This window comes from Malassezia pachydermatis, assembly GCF_001278385.1.
Source record: "Malassezia pachydermatis strain CBS 1879 chromosome Unknown scaffold3, whole genome shotgun sequence".
Taxonomy (NCBI): domain Eukaryota; kingdom Fungi; phylum Basidiomycota; class Malasseziomycetes; order Malasseziales; family Malasseziaceae; genus Malassezia; species Malassezia pachydermatis.
This window is the reverse complement of record NW_017253140.1, coordinates 1,111,800-1,128,861: the sequence shown is the minus strand read 5'-3', so window position 1 is coordinate 1,128,861 and position 17,062 is coordinate 1,111,800. Positions and strand designations below refer to the sequence as shown.

General features: G+C 53.0%; 11 protein-coding genes across 11 annotated transcripts; 7 read left to right on the top strand and 4 right to left on the bottom strand.

The window, feature by feature from the left end:
- Positions 1-323: 323 nt before the first annotated feature.
- Positions 324-1,766, top strand: Malapachy_1222 (hypothetical protein; the record flags this gene model as incomplete). The annotated part of the gene is made up of 1 exon (XM_018135729.1): positions 324-1,766. The coding sequence occupies one exon, from the start codon at positions 324-326 to the stop codon at positions 1,764-1,766; it is 1,443 nt and encodes a 480-aa protein (XP_017992124.1).
- A 137-nt stretch (positions 1,767-1,903) lies between these two features.
- Positions 1,904-2,890, top strand: Malapachy_1195 (hypothetical protein; the record flags this gene model as incomplete). Its single annotated transcript, XM_018135702.1, has 5 exons — positions 1,904-2,081; positions 2,109-2,314; positions 2,342-2,653; positions 2,685-2,744; positions 2,804-2,890. The coding sequence occupies 5 exons, from the start codon at positions 1,904-1,906 to the stop codon at positions 2,888-2,890; spliced, it is 843 nt and encodes a 280-aa protein (XP_017992563.1).
- Positions 2,891-2,935: 45 nt separating this feature from the next.
- Malapachy_1175 (vps60 involved in vacuolar protein sorting) lies at positions 2,936-3,609 on the bottom strand (the record flags this gene model as incomplete). The annotated part of the gene is made up of 2 exons (XM_018135684.1): positions 2,936-3,068; positions 3,101-3,609. 2 exons carry the CDS (start codon positions 3,607-3,609, stop codon positions 2,936-2,938), a joined length of 642 nt encoding a protein of 213 aa, XP_017992308.1.
- Positions 3,610-3,775: 166 nt separating this feature from the next.
- Malapachy_1203 (bar-domain-containing protein) lies at positions 3,776-4,663 on the top strand (the record flags this gene model as incomplete). The annotated part of the gene is made up of 4 exons (XM_018135710.1): positions 3,776-3,959; positions 3,992-4,221; positions 4,258-4,337; positions 4,369-4,663. 4 exons carry the CDS (start codon positions 3,776-3,778, stop codon positions 4,661-4,663), a joined length of 789 nt encoding a protein of 262 aa, XP_017992242.1.
- A 175-nt stretch (positions 4,664-4,838) lies between these two features.
- Positions 4,839-6,551, top strand: Malapachy_1200 (protein phosphatase 5; the record flags this gene model as incomplete). Its single annotated transcript, XM_018135707.1, has 1 exon — positions 4,839-6,551. The coding sequence occupies one exon, from the start codon at positions 4,839-4,841 to the stop codon at positions 6,549-6,551; it is 1,713 nt and encodes a 570-aa protein (XP_017992239.1).
- Positions 6,552-6,716: 165 nt separating this feature from the next.
- On the bottom strand, positions 6,717-7,368 carry Malapachy_1216 (aconitase homoaconitase; the record flags this gene model as incomplete). The annotated part of the gene is made up of 2 exons (XM_018135723.1): positions 6,717-7,316; positions 7,363-7,368. 2 exons carry the CDS (start codon positions 7,366-7,368, stop codon positions 6,717-6,719), a joined length of 606 nt encoding a protein of 201 aa, XP_017992279.1.
- A 491-nt stretch (positions 7,369-7,859) lies between these two features.
- Positions 7,860-9,630, top strand: Malapachy_1191 (atp synthase f1 alpha subunit; the record flags this gene model as incomplete). The annotated part of the gene is made up of 2 exons (XM_018135698.1): positions 7,860-7,922; positions 8,050-9,630. The coding sequence occupies 2 exons, from the start codon at positions 7,860-7,862 to the stop codon at positions 9,628-9,630; spliced, it is 1,644 nt and encodes a 547-aa protein (XP_017992559.1).
- A 468-nt stretch (positions 9,631-10,098) lies between these two features.
- Malapachy_1188 (dynamin protein dnm1) lies at positions 10,099-12,454 on the top strand (the record flags this gene model as incomplete). The annotated part of the gene is made up of 2 exons (XM_018135695.1): positions 10,099-10,232; positions 10,273-12,454. 2 exons carry the CDS (start codon positions 10,099-10,101, stop codon positions 12,452-12,454), a joined length of 2,316 nt encoding a protein of 771 aa, XP_017992712.1.
- A 43-nt stretch (positions 12,455-12,497) lies between these two features.
- Positions 12,498-13,688, bottom strand: Malapachy_1214 (hypothetical protein; the record flags this gene model as incomplete). Its single annotated transcript, XM_018135721.1, has 1 exon — positions 12,498-13,688. The coding sequence occupies one exon, from the start codon at positions 13,686-13,688 to the stop codon at positions 12,498-12,500; it is 1,191 nt and encodes a 396-aa protein (XP_017992281.1).
- Positions 13,689-13,775: 87 nt separating this feature from the next.
- On the bottom strand, positions 13,776-15,786 carry Malapachy_1207 (sterol o-acyltransferase; the record flags this gene model as incomplete). The annotated part of the gene is made up of 6 exons (XM_018135714.1): positions 13,776-13,877; positions 13,910-14,110; positions 14,142-14,217; positions 14,249-14,310; positions 14,341-15,187; positions 15,215-15,786. The coding sequence occupies 6 exons, from the start codon at positions 15,784-15,786 to the stop codon at positions 13,776-13,778; spliced, it is 1,860 nt and encodes a 619-aa protein (XP_017992238.1).
- A 179-nt stretch (positions 15,787-15,965) lies between these two features.
- Positions 15,966-17,039, top strand: Malapachy_1225 (uaa transporter; the record flags this gene model as incomplete). The annotated part of the gene is made up of 1 exon (XM_018135732.1): positions 15,966-17,039. One exon carries the CDS (start codon positions 15,966-15,968, stop codon positions 17,037-17,039), a length of 1,074 nt encoding a protein of 357 aa, XP_017992131.1.
- Positions 17,040-17,062: the final 23 nt, after the last annotated feature.

The following is a 17,062-nucleotide window of genomic DNA, read 5'->3' as shown; positions in this document are numbered from 1 at the left end:
CCCCACGTAGGCTTGGCCTGCCTGGCACCAACCACCCCATGTAGGCTGGCTTAAAGCCCCAATTAGCAACACCACACCCACGCGCTGACACACACAGCAGAGATCGGCCGAAGGCTCTCTACCTGATTTGGCTACCCACGTGGCTTTTATGTACGTTCCAGAGAATACGCTCATCTACGCGTGAATGCCAACCCCTTTTTTATTGCATGTGCATTATGCGTTGTCCCAGATGTTCGTGCGCACAGATCCAGAAGAGGGCCTGACACACTGGGGTCCTCGCCCACCTCGCCACCGTTCTCTCACTCTCTCACCTGCTCGTAACGATGTCGTTGCGAGTGCGCCGTCAGGAGGTGTCCTGCCGCTCTAAGGATATTTATCTTGCACCAGCTGCAGGTGCCAAGGTGTCGCAGGGGTCTTTAAATTTGACATGGAAGCCCGATTGCATCAAATCAAGCAAGTTTGATGTGTATATCTACTCCCAGCACCAATCCAGCTCCCTCCCTTTACATGCATGGCTCGGTATCCCTTCTGGCCCTGGCGCCAAGTCGCTGAACCTGCAGTCTTCTTGGTGGAATAGTACCCAGGATTTCCTTGTTAACTTGCAGTTTGTCCCCAGCGGCTCGCAGCCCTGGGAATCTCCATACCCCCTCAGTCCGTCATGGACCATGGCCTCTGGTAGCGGAGGTGGCTCTAGCTACGACTCGTCCGCTGCGTACACGAACAGCAAGGTTACCGAATATGACCACCACTCTGGCCTTTCCACCGGCAGTCTTGCGGCAGCGATTGTCGTCCCTATTGTCGTTGTACTAGCAACTCTGGCAGCTAGCTTCTACTGGTGGCATAAACGTCATATCCGCCGTGAGACAGAGCGTATCATACAATCCTCGCAGGCTGCGTCGACGACAGGGGCACCATCGATGATGTATGGGTCCGACATGTATGCATCGGGCCCAGGCACAGTTGTCTCTTACGGTCAATACCCACAAAATTCCTCCACGGCTACCATCTCCTCGGACAACAAGGACACAGACTCTTTGGGTATCACTGACACTACTATGTCGTCGGACGCGGGTGTAGCTCGCGACGTCGCACCTACGCCTGTGCCGAAAGATGAAACGAAGACCCAGAAACGCCAGCGCAAGCGTAGGTCATCGAGCCGCCGAGACTCCAGGCAGCGTGGCACAAGCTCTCTGGGCCACTCGTATGTTTATGATTATGACCGCCCACTCTCTCCCCGTGCCATGTCGCCCCGCCTTATGGACAATGTTCTTCCCGCTACCCGTGAAGAGGCTGAAGAACAGCGCCGTTCGACGGCTTTCCGCAGCCAACCACGCTTCTCTGTCCTGGAAATGGGGCAACATACTGATGACCACAGCGATTTTGGGGCTGGCGCCTATGAACTGCCAGCGTCAGAGCGCCCCCCTACACGAACAAAGTCCCCTGTTCTGGCTCCTGCTGTAACAGCCAAAGATGGCTTACCTGCCGTCGCTATGGTACCTACGGGTCCGCAACCTCTTCAACCGGAAAGAGAGCCATTTACGTTTATGGATGGATCTGGGCAGCGCCGTGTCTCATCCACAATGGTTGGCTCTCATTCTCGCGAAGAAAAGGTTCTTTCTTATCTTGCTACCATGCAAGGCACGAACGAATCAATGGATACTTCTGCTGAACGTCGCAGGTCGACGCAGCGTGCATCTATGGGAAGCCGGTTGTCGCTGGACAGCGATGCTTTCCAAGATGCTTTTAGTGATATGGACGCGTTGTAAACTTTTTTCTTCGAGGTGGTTAATTTACTACCCCGCTTTGTAGGATAGGATCTCATTCTAGCTGACATAATCGACAGGGCTAGCAGTGGAGTGGGCCCTGAAAGAAGCGCTCGGCTTGACATTTAGCCGGAAGAATCATGTCAAACGGATCTCTAGGGTGTGTGCGTGCAGTGCTATTTGATATGGATGGTCTCCTTATTGATAGTGAGCGCATATACACTGATGTAGTTAATGAGATTTTGAAGCCATACGGCAAGGAGCAGACCTGGAGCATCAAAGCACGTCTTATGGGCAAGCCGGAACGTGATGCGACAAGTACGTTGTTATGACACTCATGTTTAGTGGTACTCCTTTCGAGCCTATGGCCGCCGAATCCCGAGAAAGAAGACGACGTGAAGCGGGGGTTCAGTGAAGACTGCCCTTTCACCATCGACAACTTCTTGGTAGAGAGGAATGCGCGTCTTCTCCCCGCATTTGAAACTGTGTCACCTATGCCTGGCGCACAGCGCCTCGTCCAGCATCTTTCCAAGCATAATATTCCTATCTGTGTATGTATTTCATGGTCCTCACAATAGGTCGCAACAGGCAGCAAGCGTCGAAACTGTACGTGGCTCTTGGTACTGACCGGCGGAGTCCAGATCAAGTCGTCTGCAAACCCTGACCTTTTCAAGTGTTTTGGCGACCGTGTAGTATGCGGTGACGATAAGGTGGTAGGCCGAGGCAAACCCAACCCTGATATTTTCCTCATTGCTGCAAAGTATGGGCTTGGTTTGCAACATACCAAGGACGGCGAAACATTCGTGCAAGGTATTCGTGATCCAGGTGCCGAGTTTGATGGTGTATTGAAAGGGACTGAAGGTGAAGTCTTAGTCTTTGAAGATGGCTTGGTACGTATCCCCATATGCTCATAAACGCAAGCCTGGCGTCGAGGCGGGATTGGCCGCTGGCATGAAAGTGGTTTGGGTGCCTGACCCCAATGTATGTTCGGACACGGGTATATGAGACTAACTAGCTAGCTGAGTGCCGTGGCAGAGCAGGGTCCTACCGTCCAGGCGCATCAAACGATCTCATCGCTAAAAGACTTCCAGCCTGAACTTTGGGGGCTGCCGCCATTTGATGCATAATCAGGCAGCTCGCATCTCAAGATTGGTAGTCAGAGCCTGCAATTGTTAATATGACGATACACATACTTCTTCTTTATCAGGTAACTCGTCCACAAAGTCGGGTTGAGCAGGAGCTGCCTGGGGCGCATTTTGCAGATAGGATGGGATTTCCATGTCCTGCTCCAAGGGCTCTTCCTCTCTGCATATGTTAAAATGCATACATTCACGTACAATGCCTCCAATTCCGCCTCCAAGTCTTCTTCATCAATATCATCTGGCAGCGCATAACTGCGAGACAATGTTTCCTGTAGCGCACTTGACTGTTCCAAAAGATCTTCCATTTCGTCCTGGATCCGCTCGATCTTGTCAATGTTCAAGTTGCCATAAGTGCGTCGCAGATCCTTGTTGGCCTGCTTCATAGCATCCACGGTGGCCATGGTGTTTCGTAGATTTTCTGTTGCCATCATACTTTGCTCCATATTGAAACTTTGCTGTGTCAATTGCTCCATCTGAGCTTCATACATGCGCTTTTGGCGCAAAACACGGAGCGCGCGTTGTTGCACTGCATTTTTGCCTGGACCGTCGCGCATTTTTTTCATTTGGTCACGATAACGTCCCAGTTCCGCATCAAGCCGACTAATTTTCACCTGCGTTGCATCAGCACGTTCATCTGTGGACGATATCGCCTTCTGCAGATCAGGTTTGGGCTTGTTTTGCGACAATCCAAACAGGCGTTGCATGGTCGGTTTACCTGCAAGCGAGTACGATGGAGGAGGCCCTTGCACTGTCCGCTGGACACCCGCAAGTGGAGGGCCCTGGGATTGAAGCTTAACGCCTCGATCAGAGGCACGGCCCCGTCCAGCCAACTTCCCTCCGCGCCCTAGCCAACACCTCTACATCGCCACTATGTCTTGGGGGGGTTTCAAGAAATCGATCAACCGTGCGGGAACGCAGTTTATGCAGAAGACTGGTCAGCTGGAACGCTCTGATGACAGTCGTTTCAAAGAAGAAGAGAATAAATACCGCGAATTTGAGAAGCATGCTACGTCTCTCCTGAAATGTTCGCGCGATTATTTGGATTCCATTCGACGTATGTATCTGAACATGGTCTGACAAATACAGTGATGTCTGCCTCGGAAGCACGAATTGGTGACACGATTGAAGGCTTCTACCATGACAATAGCGAAACAGCTACTATCGCGAGCTCCTACAAGCGTGCCTTGGAAGAGCTTGACGCGCGCACCGCCAAGGAACTGGATGCGCCGTACCGTGCTACAGTTTTGGATCCTATTAGCAAGATGTGCAGCTACTTCCCAGAAATCAACAAGCTCATTGACAAGCGTGGTCGCAAGGTATGCATCCCAATGTGAATAAATCTAACCCTCTAGCTTCTTGACTATGATGCTACGCGTACAAAGTATAAGAAACAGTCGGAGCGTCCTGGAGATGATCCATCGAAACTTCCTCGGTATGCATTTTTAGAGGCAACTAACCATCAGCATGGAAAGAGAACACAACGACGCAAAGCTTGTATTCGATGCCATTGATGAACAACTGATGACTGAACTTCCGCAGCTCGTGGATATGCGGATTCCATACCTTGACCCCTCCCTGGAGATGATGATTCGTGTGCAGATTAAGTTTGCACAGGAGGGATATGAGCAGCTGGGCGGTGTGCAACGATACTTCCCAGAGCAAGTTCGTAACGACTATGCTGAGGGTCAACTTGATGCTCAGGTCGAAGGTGCCTTGCAAGAAATGCGTGGCCTCTCTATCTGTGGTATGAGCCACTAGACATTTTATCTTATAGTTTGTAGAGTTCTCACTCCCTCCCCCATCTTGGCTTCGCACAGGCCGTGATAGACTCGTGCGGACAGGATGCCTCTAAGTAGTGCTATCTTGCCACGTGGTTGAGGCCTTCGCACACAAATGAAGAAAAGATACATACGTTTCTTCCGCTGACCTACGTATGTCTGACCTGTCTTCCTCTCCTAGTGCGTCATCGAACGTGTCGTGTGAAGGTGATTCTTCAGTGACATCTGAGGAAATCATGGATGCCGTCGCAAATCTTTCGACCGAGGAGCGTGAGACGCTTGCTGCTGAAAAAAAGGCAAAGGGCAATGAGTTCTTCTTGAAAGGTGACTATGTCCAAGCCAAGGCCCTCTATACAGAATCCATTGCGCTCTATCCAAAAGTAGCGGCTGTATTCAGTAACCGTGCGATGTGTGAGCTGAAAATGGAGCAGCATGGACTGGCTATTGCCGATGCAGACAAGGCCATTGCGTTGGACCCCAAATTCGCCAAGGCCTATTACCGCCGTGCGAGTGCTCACCTGTCTATTTTGGACCCTAAGGCGGCTCTTCCTGATCTTCGCATGGTCCTGAAGCTGGAGCCTAAGAATGCCACTGTCAAAGTGCAACTTGACGCCACAGTCAAGCTCGTCAGGCGTCTGGAATTTGAAAAAGCCATTCGCGTGGAAGAAGGTGTACCGCCAAGTCGCACTATTGAGGAGTACATTGAACAGGGTGCTGGTGGATCCATGATCCCTGCGGATTACAGCGGCCCGCGTCTTCCTACCGAGGCGGCCGAGGGCACCATCATTTCTCCCGCCGTGGAGGACAAGCCTTTCCTCGGCCGCATTGATGATGCGTTCATTGACAGCATGCTAGCGCATTTCAAGGACGGAAAGAAGCTGCCCAATGGTATTGCATGGTCCATTATCCTCGGTGGTATACGTGCATTCCAGCAGGAACCTGCTTTGGTCGAATATGATATCCCAGCCGACACTACCATTGCGGTGGTAGGTGACACTCATGGCCAGTTCTATGACTTTTTGCACCTGCTCACCAAAACAGGTCGTCCGTCCAAGGATCATGCGGTCTTGTTCAATGGCGACTTTGTGGATCGAGGATCATGGTCGGTCGAAATTGCTCTCACTATTTTCGCGTTCAAGTGGCTATACCCGAAGACAACCCTCGTGAACCGTGGCAATCATGAAACGAGTGATATGAACAAAGTATATGGCTTTGAAGGCGAATGCAAGGCCAAGTTTGGCGGAGACATTACATTTAAGCTTTTCACTGAGGCCTTTATCGCGATTCCTTTGGCCACGCTGGTGTCACCGACCAAGGCGCCGCTACCTGCAGACCGACTGCCTGCAAGTGCCAGCAAGTCACTGGCTCACACGGTCCCTATTTTGAACAAAGACACAGGCTTTAAACGGTACTTTGTGGTCCATGGTGGTCTGTTCAGCAAGGACAATGTCACTTTGGACGATATTCGTGCTATTGACCGATTTGCCAAGAAGCAGCCAGGCCAGGAAGGTTTGATGATGGAGCTTCTATGGAGTGATCCACAGACTGCCCCCGGCCGCGGCCCCAGCAAGCGTGGTGTGGGTCTTGGCTTTGGCCCTGATATCACTCGGGCATGGTGCGAGCTGAACGGCATTACAAGTGTACTGCGCAGTCACGAAGTGCGTCAAAACGGTTTTGCCGAGGAGCACGAAGGTCTGTGCTGCACTGTCTTCTCGGCTCCTAACTACTGCGACTCGGCAGGCAACCTAGGTGCTTTTGCTCTTATTGACGACCAGGGCACACTCTCCTGGACGACCTTTGAGGCGCAGCCGCACCCGAACATTCGTCCGATGGCCTATGCTGGAGGTATGGGAGGCTTGCTGGCATAATTCTATGCTTTATATTCTCTTCCCGTCGCAGGTATTGTCGTCTCGGTCAAAGACCTCCTCCACCCTCCCTGACCCTACACATAATTATGTACACTCCTTCGCACAATTAGTATCTAGACCTTTGCTCAAGGACGCTGCAACAGGTACATTACAACGAGACAATATCTATGTAGAGTGAGAAACACCCAGAGTAATAGCGTCCACACGAACGCGGGTATATGGCTGCTTATGGGTGATCACCTTGTCATAGCCTTTTCGGCGTTTGAACTTTTCGATGCGTTCCAATGGTCCCTTGGTGTGCTCTACCACCACGCATCGGACCTTGACAATGTCACTGGAGAGTGCAGCGCCCACATGTGCAAGTCCTGCCGGAATCAGCTGCGCAGCCCATGACGACGAGAAAGGCATAATGTCTTCTTTGGGAGTGCTCTTCAGCAGCTGATCTGTGCCTACACGCACCGAGTAAGCGTCTTTTTCGGTGTTGTGGACCAACACAAGAGGGTACCTTCCACCTTCCGGCTTGCGGCGACCCTGAGCAGGGTCTTGCGCACGCAGGGTATAGTCGCGACTGCCCACCTCATGAACCAAGTCGAGTTCAAGTACATCGCCCACCTTCACGCCGGCCAGGCGAGGTAAAGTAAAGACATCTGAGGCGCTTAGTACGAATGTGCGTCCCGTAATGGAGGCCACCACATAGCGGTTCGGCTGCATATTAAGAAGGCGCAAAGCCTCCTGGACATTTTCGACTGGCTGCACATGACCTGTCTGGGAGGTCGTTGAAGCCCTAGCCATACCGCGTTGCTGGACGTACGTACATGCTGGAGACAAAGTAGGACGAAACGCTACAGTGCTTGTGCCTTGAATGCTCCTGCTCACATGCGCCAAGGAGCGCGCCAACATAGGAACTTGCATGGTCATGCTGCGACCGCTAGTCAGATTGACGATGCTCAATCGCCGTGCGTGTCCTTCCAAGTGCCTTCTTCCTGTGTCATCATCACGTGACCATATAACGAAGGGCCAGACCAGGAAGGTCGCCAAGTCAGCAACGCTGGCGCTCCCCCCCACCCCCGGGTCGTTCCGGTGTGTGAGGACCGGCCGAGAGAGGAAAGTTAGAATAATTCCACATCAGCATTCAGCCCCATTATTTGCCAAATCTGGTTCGCTCATGGACCCGCGTCATGCGGCAGCGGCCGTGCCCGGTCCTGCTGGCAGTTCCGCGGCGCGGCCCGGCTGTCTTCCCTTAGGAAAGCGGACCGCAGTTCTTGTCCTTCTACCTTTGCCCCACCTCGAAGTCGAGTAATAATCGCAATGCTCGCTAGGTCCACAGGCATTGCAGTTGCTAACCTTGCCCGCACCGCTGCGGTGCCTTCGGTACGTACAAGCTAGCTATCTTCTTTGGCGCGCAACCTGCCGGTTCGGGCGTGGTTATCGTCGGGGAGGATGGTATTATGATCCCGAGCATGGATGCTAACTCTGCCGCTTTTTGGCACTTGTACAGGCTCGCCGCGCTGTTCCGGCTGTTGCTACCGCTGTCCGTAACTATGCTACGGCCAAGGCTGCCGCCTCGGAGGTGAGCTCGATCCTTGAGCAGCGCATCTCGGGTGCCTCGTCGAACTTCGACGTTGAGGAGACCGGCCGTGTGCTCGCCATCGGTGACGGTATCGCCCGTGTGTACGGTCTGCGTAACATTATGGCCGAGGAGATGGTTGAGTTCTCCTCGGGTGTCCGTGGTATGGCTCTTAACTTGGAGCCTGACAACGTCGGTGTTACCGTTTTCGGTTCGGACGCTCTCATCAAGGAGGGTGACATTGTCAAGCGTACCGGCCAGATTGTCGACGTTCCGGTTGGCCCTGAGCTGCTTGGCCGCGTCGTTGACGCTCTCGGTAACCCCATTGACGGTAAGGGCCCGATTGAGTCCAAGGAGCGCCGCCGTGCCCAGGTCAAGGCCCCGGGTATTCTGCCGCGTCGCTCGGTCCACGAGCCCATGCAGACTGGTCTGAAGTCGGTCGACGCCATGGTGCCCATCGGTCGTGGTCAGCGTGAGCTGATCATTGGTGACCGTCAGACCGGTAAGACTGCCGTTGCTCTGGACGCCATGCTCAACCAGCGCCGCTGGAACGATGGCAACGATGAGTCGAAGAAGCTCTACTGTATCTACGTTGCTGTTGGTCAGAAGCGTTCGACCGTCGCCCAGCTTGTGCAGACCCTCGAGCAGAACGACGCCCTGAAGTACTCGGTCATTGTTGCCGCCACTGCTTCGGACGCTGCTCCTCTGCAGTACCTGGCTCCTTTCACTGGCTGCTCCATTGGTGAGTGGTTCCGTGACAACGGCAAGCACGCCCTTGTGGTGTACGATGACCTGTCGAAGCAGGCCGTTGCCTACCGTCAGATGTCGCTTCTTCTGCGTCGTCCTCCGGGTCGTGAGGCCTACCCCGGTGACGTTTTCTACCTGCACTCGCGTCTCCTTGAGCGTGCCGCCAAGATGAACGAGAAGGAGGGTGCTGGTTCGCTCACTGCCCTGCCGATCATTGAGACCCAGGGTGGTGACGTGTCGGCTTTCATTCCGACCAACGTCATTTCGATTACCGACGGTCAGATTTTCCTGGAGTCGGAGCTCTTCTTCAAGGGTATCCGTCCCTCGGTTAACGTCGGTCTCTCGGTGTCGCGTGTCGGTTCGGCTGCCCAGACCAAGATCTACAAGGCTGTGGCCGGTTCGCTCAAGCTCTACCTTGCCCAGTACCGTGAGCTGGCTGCCTTCGCCCAGTTCGGTTCGGACTTGGACGCTTCGACCCGCTACACCCTCAACCGTGGTGCTCGTCTGACTGAGCTCCTCAAGCAGCGTCAGTACTCGCCTCTGGCCACTGAGGTCCAGGTGCCGATCATTTACGCTGGTATCAAGGGTCTCCTTGACGAGGTCCCCGTCGACAGGATCGTTGAGTGGGAGGCTGCCTACCGTGAGGAGCTCTCGTCGCAGACTGACCTTCTTTCGGAGATTGCCAAGGGCTCGATGACCCCTGAGATTGAAGAGAAGATTGCTTCGTCGGTCAAGGCCAGCGTCTCGTCGTTCCTGGGCAACTAAACGGATAAGCTTGGATGACAATATGATGTGACTTTCCCGAGCCTTTGTGGCTTGTGCAAGTTGCACGCACTAGATAGCACTTGTACAGAGTATGTCACAGTGTCATAGTTTGTCTACCGTATTCTTGCGACTAGGTGTGGCTCTTCTACATAGACGTGAGTATGAGTGGCTATATAGCGAGCACTGCGACGAACTTTTGCAGATGGGCCTTCGGCGCACGGGCTGGCTTCCAACGGGGGCTTGTTTGGACCGCCCCTCTGTCCTTCCGGGGCGATTGGCCGCGTCCGATGGTTCGGCCGAAGAAGTGAGTGTTGGCAACGGGGGCCCGCTGGAGGCACACGCGTGCAGCGTTCGCGTGTAGGGACGTTCTTGACACCTCCGACAGTGTTTGTGCGAGGATTTCCACTGTAGCCTCGGACCGCCTGGGAGACGTGCACGTCAGGAACGTCTGCTTGTGATCACGCAACCATGGATGTGGATCTGATTAAAGTCGTCAACCGTCTGCAGGAGACGTTTACGACCATTGGTGGTCATAGCGTCGACTTGCCACAGGTTGTTGTGGTGGGCTCGCAGTCCTCAGGCAAGTCCAGTGTTCTTGAGACGTATGTAATTGTATCGTATGAAAGCACTAACGCATTTCAGGATCGTAGGTCGTGATTTTCTCCCGCGTGGTAGCGGTATTGTTACGCGGCGTCCGCTTGTTTTGCAGCTCATTCACCTGCCTGAATCAGAGGCCCCCATTGGAGGTCCCGAAGAGTATGGCGAGTTTTTGCACTTGGATCGCCGTTTCACGGACTTTAACCAAATCCGTCAAGAGATTGAGAATGAGACGTTCCGTGTGGCGGGTCAAAACAAGGGCATTTCGAAGCAGCCGATCCATTTGAAAATCTACAGCCCCCATGTCATCAACCTGACGCTGGTGGATCTTCCTGGTCTGACCAAGATTCCTGTGGGCGATCAACCATCTGACATTGAACGTCAGATCCGGTCGCTTGTCACTGACTATATCTCCAAGCCCAACTGTATTATTATGGCAGTGAGCCCCGCCAATGTAGATTTGGCTAACTCGGACAGTCTCAAGTTGGCTCGCACGGTAGATCCGCAGGGCCGCCGCACGATCGGTGTGCTGACCAAACTTGACCTGATGGATCAGGGCACGAATGCCATGGAAATCTTGTCGGGACGCATCTACCCCTTGCGTTTGGGCTTCATTGGTGTGGTGAACCGATCGCAGCAGGATATCAACAACAATGTGCCGATGCTCGATGCACGTCGCGCTGAAGAAGAGTTCTTCCGCACGCATCTGGCCTACCGCAATATTGCGCACAAGTGTGGCACGCAGTACCTCGCTAAGACGCTCAACCAGGTGCTCATGTCGCACATTCGCGACCGCCTGCCAGACATGAAAGCGCGTCTCAACACATTGATGGGCCAAGCTCAGCAGGAGCTGCTCTCCTTTGGCGACACTGCATTCATGGGTGACCAGCACCGTGGCACGCTGATCCTTAAAATGATGACGCAATTTGCTAAAGACTTTGTTGCATCGATTGATGGCACGTCGTTTGATATCTCCACAAAGGAACTGTGTGGTGGTGCTCGTGTGTACTACATTTTCCAGGATGTGTTTGGCCAGGCCCTGAACTCGATCAACCCTACGCAAAACCTTACTGTGCAGGATATCCGCACGGCCATTCGCAACTCCACCGGCCCGCGGCCTAGCCTCTTTGTGCCAGAAGCGGCGTTTGAGCTTCTTATCAAGCCCCAGATCAAGCTGCTTCTGCCACCGAGTCTGCGCTGTGTTGAGCTTGTATACGAAGAGCTGATGAAGATCTGTCACAACTGCACCAGCCCTGAACTGCAGCGCTTCCCCCGCCTGCATGCTCAGCTCATTGAAGTGGTCTCGGATTTGCTGCGTGAGCGATTGGGCCCCACGTCAGAGTATGTGCAGAGCCTGATTGAGATTCAGTCCGCATACATCAACACCAACCATCCGGCCTTTGTGCAAGACTCGGCCAACATTGCGATGCGCATGCGTGATGAGAAGCACCGCAAGCCGATCCCGCCTGCTGTCGTGCAGCGTGAGTACTCACTGGACTCCGACATTAGCGGCCCACCATCGGACGACGAGGACGAAAAGGACTCGACCGCCGGCCCCGTCGCAGTGAAGGGCTCGGGCATCAAGCAGAATCTGCAACAAGCTCGCTCGTCGCGGGAGACCAAGTCCGCGCCCTCGTCCGCGGTGGACGATGCGCCACTGGGCTCGACACCTCGCTCGGCTGGCCCCACGTCGGCAAACCACCAGCGTGAATCGTTCCTGAACTACTTCTTTGGTGGTGCCTCGATGGCCAACGAAAACGCTGGTAGTGCAGGTCTTTCCATGGGCTCGCGCATGGCGGAGCCGAAGCCCAATATCCTCACTGGACGCCTGGGGCTGGAGGGCAACAGTGCCGCGTTCAATATGAAGAGTCTTGATCAGCATCTGAGTGCGGAACCTGTGCCCGATGAGGCCTATGAGCTCACGGAACGCGAGGCTATGGAGACCAACCTGATCCGACAGCTCATCACATCCTACTTCAACATTGTGCGGCAGTCGATCCAAGATTTGGTTCCGAAAGCCGTTATGCACCTGCTCGTGAACTTCTCGCGCGACTCGGTGCAGAACCGACTCGTGATCAACTTGTACAAGGAATCACTCTTTGCCGATCTTTTGCACGAAGACGAGGCGCTGACCAAGGAGCGCGAGCGTGTTCAGGCTTTGTTGCATGCATACAAGGAAGGCTTCAATGTGCTTTCTGAGATTACCTTTAAGCCATCGAGCGCATAGACAGACATGGCACCCTGTCGTAGAATACACACTACATTTCAATCTATGCACGATTCTTACGTTTATGATTGCGCATTGCCTTCTTGAACTTGTGTGTCGAGGCGCGGCCTGTCGCCAGCTCCTGGCCACTGGCCTCTGTATGTTGCTTAGCGCGTGCCATTGTCGAAGGCAACTTGGCACGTTTTTGCAGCGCTTGGTACGCATCACGATCATCACCACGAGCCCGGCGACGTGCATCGCGTTCAGCACCACGAAGCAAATCGCCAAATTCTTCTTCCACACCGCCACCCAAGCGGTTACCACTGGATGATAGACCCAAACCACCGAGCGCCACATCCTGCTCGTCACGACGTCGACGCTTGGCATCTTTCTTGCTAAGCGATAGACGCTTGTAGTTGTCTTCTTCGAACTCTTGCATGCGACGCAAGGCACGCGCACGCGACGAACCAGACGACCCCAGCGCAGCACCGCCGCCAACGCCGCCCACCGACGTCTCGTAGGGGTTGGACGACATGCCGGCTGACAAGTCGGCCAGTAACGCGGCATTTCGGGACGGCTGTCGATCCTTGTTCCTCGCATTCCGTGACACTCGCGCATCGGGATCGTACATCACAGGCGCCAACTTGGGTGGGCGGTACACACCCGACTCTTCTTCATCGCCATCCGCTGCCGCTGTGCCAGCACCGCTCGAGACGGCTGGGCGGCGCCCCGACGAAGGCACAAGGCTATCAGGGTTGGGACGGAAAGCCAGAGAATCCAGCTCTTCCTCGTCCTCTTCGTCGTCACGACCACCTTCCGCGTTTGCCTCGCCTTTCGCAAGAGCTTGTTGCTCTGCCACTACCGATTGCAGCAGTTTTTCCATCTGATACTTCAATCGAGCTTCCATAGGCCGCATCTTTTCTAAGCACAAGCGAAGCTTTACAAGTGCCTTGACATAGTTCTCTCCTGTACTATCTTCCAAAGAACGCCCACTTAGCCTATGGGCACCTAGCAGTGCCACATGGTGAATATATGAGAGCAAGGCATCTACCTTGACGGTGAGCAAAGAAAGGCCGTCTGGATGATCCAAGTCACCCTGCTCTGCCGCCTCTTTCAATTTGTGTACCAATGCATTCGACTCTGCAGCGCTGGAGCGAAGTGATCTGGCCAGCTCCGTGAACGTGGAAGCTTGTTCGTGCGCTAGACTGGCCATCGCACACTGTTCAGGGAGAAGGCCACGACCACGCACGTCCATATCGACGACTTTTTTTTTGTGGCCCACGTGATAATGTGTGGAGGCCATGGAGCTGTCACTGCCAAGATACGACTTTGTGGATCTACATTAAAACTTGAGGTACAAAATATTGAGCATGGGGAAACCAATGATCATGCCAAACCAAAATAGGAAGTTGCCAAAGGCTGGGCGGCTGCGAATGAACTGTGTCTAACAAGTTAGCTTATTGCTCTTATACATACACGTCCAATCATAATCAGTGGATACTGGCTCATTTGCATCATAAAGAGATAGCCACGTATCTTCCCACTGACAATAATCATAACGAGCTCATGGAGAATAGAGCTGAGCAAAAACGTCAAAATGGAGGCCATGTTTTTTGACATGCCTGCCTTGAAAATAAGCGACACATAGACGTGCTGCAGCAAGAAGTGATGCACTGGCTTCAGAGTGAGTACACCTGTCCACACATACTCTATTCCAATCGCGCGCAAACTCGGCCATGTTCGTCGAGTTCCACCAGTCGCGGTAGAATTCTCGATCGGCAAAGCTGGAACAGTGAGCACATGACATACACCTACCGTGTAACCTCGGCAAAGGCTTGACATACACATTCAAACATGAGGTAAAAGATGAGCAGGTACTTTGTGTCAGACTTCCAGCATATACGTACACATGCAATCATGGGTGCCATCAGTTTCAGGAAGACAGAAACGAGCGAGAGCGAATCATCTGCCACGATCGGCATAATGTTGGTCACGATGGTGGTGTACACCACCAAAAAAATACCAGCAAATGCAATGCAACGCTCGGCTACAAACCACCAACGAATGCTCATTGTACGGGGGTACTGCAGCTTGTAGACCAATGAAGGAACCAGTTGGAAAAAGACAAAGTCCGAGAACGAAATGTTGTTGGGCCACATGGGACCCACTTGGTCTTCAGGAATGGGCTCTCCGTAGAGTTCTTCACGCAGACGTGCGATTTGGTGAGCTGAGTTTGCGACATCGGGATGAGGATGCCACATTAGTGGGTGAGTGTCACGTAGTTCTTCCTTCGCAAAGGAGAAATCTTGTGGGCTTTTTGACGTGTAGTTGTCCGACTCTTCCAACGCACGGACTTGATGACGATGCAGTGGGATCGGAGACCTACTACGCGGGATCTCTGCATGAATACGGCGACGCCAGATCTGCGAGCGTGTTTTTGAAGGGCCTGTCTGCATAGAAAGGCTCCCCCACTTGAAGAAGGGATCCTTTTGGCCATTCACGTCCGTACTTGTGCTTATGTTTAGCTTCTTCGCCGTGTGTTCCAATGCCATGTTCCAAGCCACTTCTAGATCTTCTGTGTGAGCCAGAGGGCCTTCCACATCCAAAACTTTTTGAGCTAAGCTCTTTTCCTGCTTCTTAAGATCCACATAAACGTTCTGCATAGGAACATTCACATCCATATAACTGTGGATTTTCATAATCTGGACCATAGCATGTAGCAGAAAAAAGCCTGATTGCGTCCAGGGCCATTCCCTTCAGGTAAGTTTCCTGTATACGTACCGGATGCGAACCCACACACACACACAGACAAGGATGGTCACATACCATACGAACTGAATCATAATTACAATGGGGTTCATCTTCATGCCTGAACGATACAAGAGGTACACGAGCGGGACGCAAAATAACGTTTGTCCTACCAACACCAAGTCACTCAGACCCAGAGTAAGCAGGTCACGCGTCATAAGAGAGGCTAGGGAAAGACTTAGGATCTTGCCGTCGCGCGTGAAAGAGACCATAAAATTGTCCAACACTTTCGCACCCAAGCAAATCCAGAACAACATAAAGAAGCCACGGAATTGGTTCTCATGAGCCAAAGAAAAGTCTAGAATCGATGTACGCGCCCTGTATTTGACATTCATACGTTCTTCCAACATCCGCTTTTCCTCTTCACTTAGGTTGGCCATAGCGTGCTTAGTAGCTTTGTCGGCCTTATCCTTGGGCGATTCAGGTCCGTGCGTAGGTCGCACGGGCTGTGGGGCCAGCAGATTCTTGTCTGGCACCGCATGACGGCCATGGACGTTCGTGATATTGGCATCTACCCCCGTCACGTAGGTAGCTGGCACGCTCATACCGAACAGATGGTAGTTGACAAGGAAATGTCTGTCGGTCCATCCATGCCCCGAATGTAAATCTTATCCCCGCGCTCTAACGCACAATTATTTAACCACGTGCGAAGAGAACGCTCGATCGCAAGCCCATGGCATTTATTTTGAAATGGATTACTTCGCTTTGACGTCATCCTATTTTTATGGCCACTGCCCAGCCATCCAAGCCGTCCGTGGCATCTGTGTCACGACATGCTATTGCTGATCTGGGCCTCATCATAGCCTTGATCTTCGGCGGCTGCTGTAGCAATGCGCTGGCTCTGGAGCTCACGACCAAGCAGTTGCCGTCATCAGGTGCCCTGATTACACTGGCTCAGTTTGTCATCACCACGCTCACTGCGCTTGTGGGCGAGGTGGAATGGCGCACCTGGTATGGATGGCCTGTCCTATGGCTCAAGACACCAGGTGTCCCCCTACGTCGATGGATGGTGCAAGTGATATTGTACTATATCACCAGCATATTAAACAACTCTGCTTTTGCCTACAGTATTCCCATGTCGGTGCACATTGTCTTCCGAAGTGGCGGTATGCTTGTCAATATGGTACTTGGATACACTGTCGATGGAAAGCGGTACAATGCACTGCAATTGGCAAGCGTACTTCTAGTCACAATTGGTGTCATTGGCGCGACATTGTCGGCGGCGTTGCCTGATGCTGCCTCAGACGGCCCTTCCTCGATGCATGATTATCTGTTCGGCGTTATGCTGCTTAGCTTTGCGCTTATTACGTCAGGCGTCATGGGTATTTTCCAGGAACACACGTACGCCAAATATGGACGTCATCATTGGCATGAAGCGCTGTTTTATTCGCATCTGTTCTCGCTTCCTCTTTTCTTATTCCAATCGCGCAGTCTTTCCCAGCAAATTCGCGATGCCAATGCTACGCCCTCCAAGTGGGTGGGAATGTGTACCTCGTGCAAGTTTCTGGGCACGTATGTCCCATCGTACTACATCAACTTGGCATTAAATGTGCTCACGCAGCTTATCTGCATTAACGGCGTGAACCGCTTGACATCCCGTGTATCAAGTCTAAGTGTGTCGCTCATTCTTGTGGTGCGCAAAGCTGTAAGTCTTCTTATCAGTGTTGTGCTCCTTAATCGGCAATCTGGCTCTCTTGGACTTTGGTCAGGCGCCTTTGCGGTGATGGCTGGCACCGTTGGGTACGCCTACGGCGGCATGAAGCGCCCATCCCCTCAGCCAAAGAAAAAGTCTGCATAGACATGTACATACATACTATTATT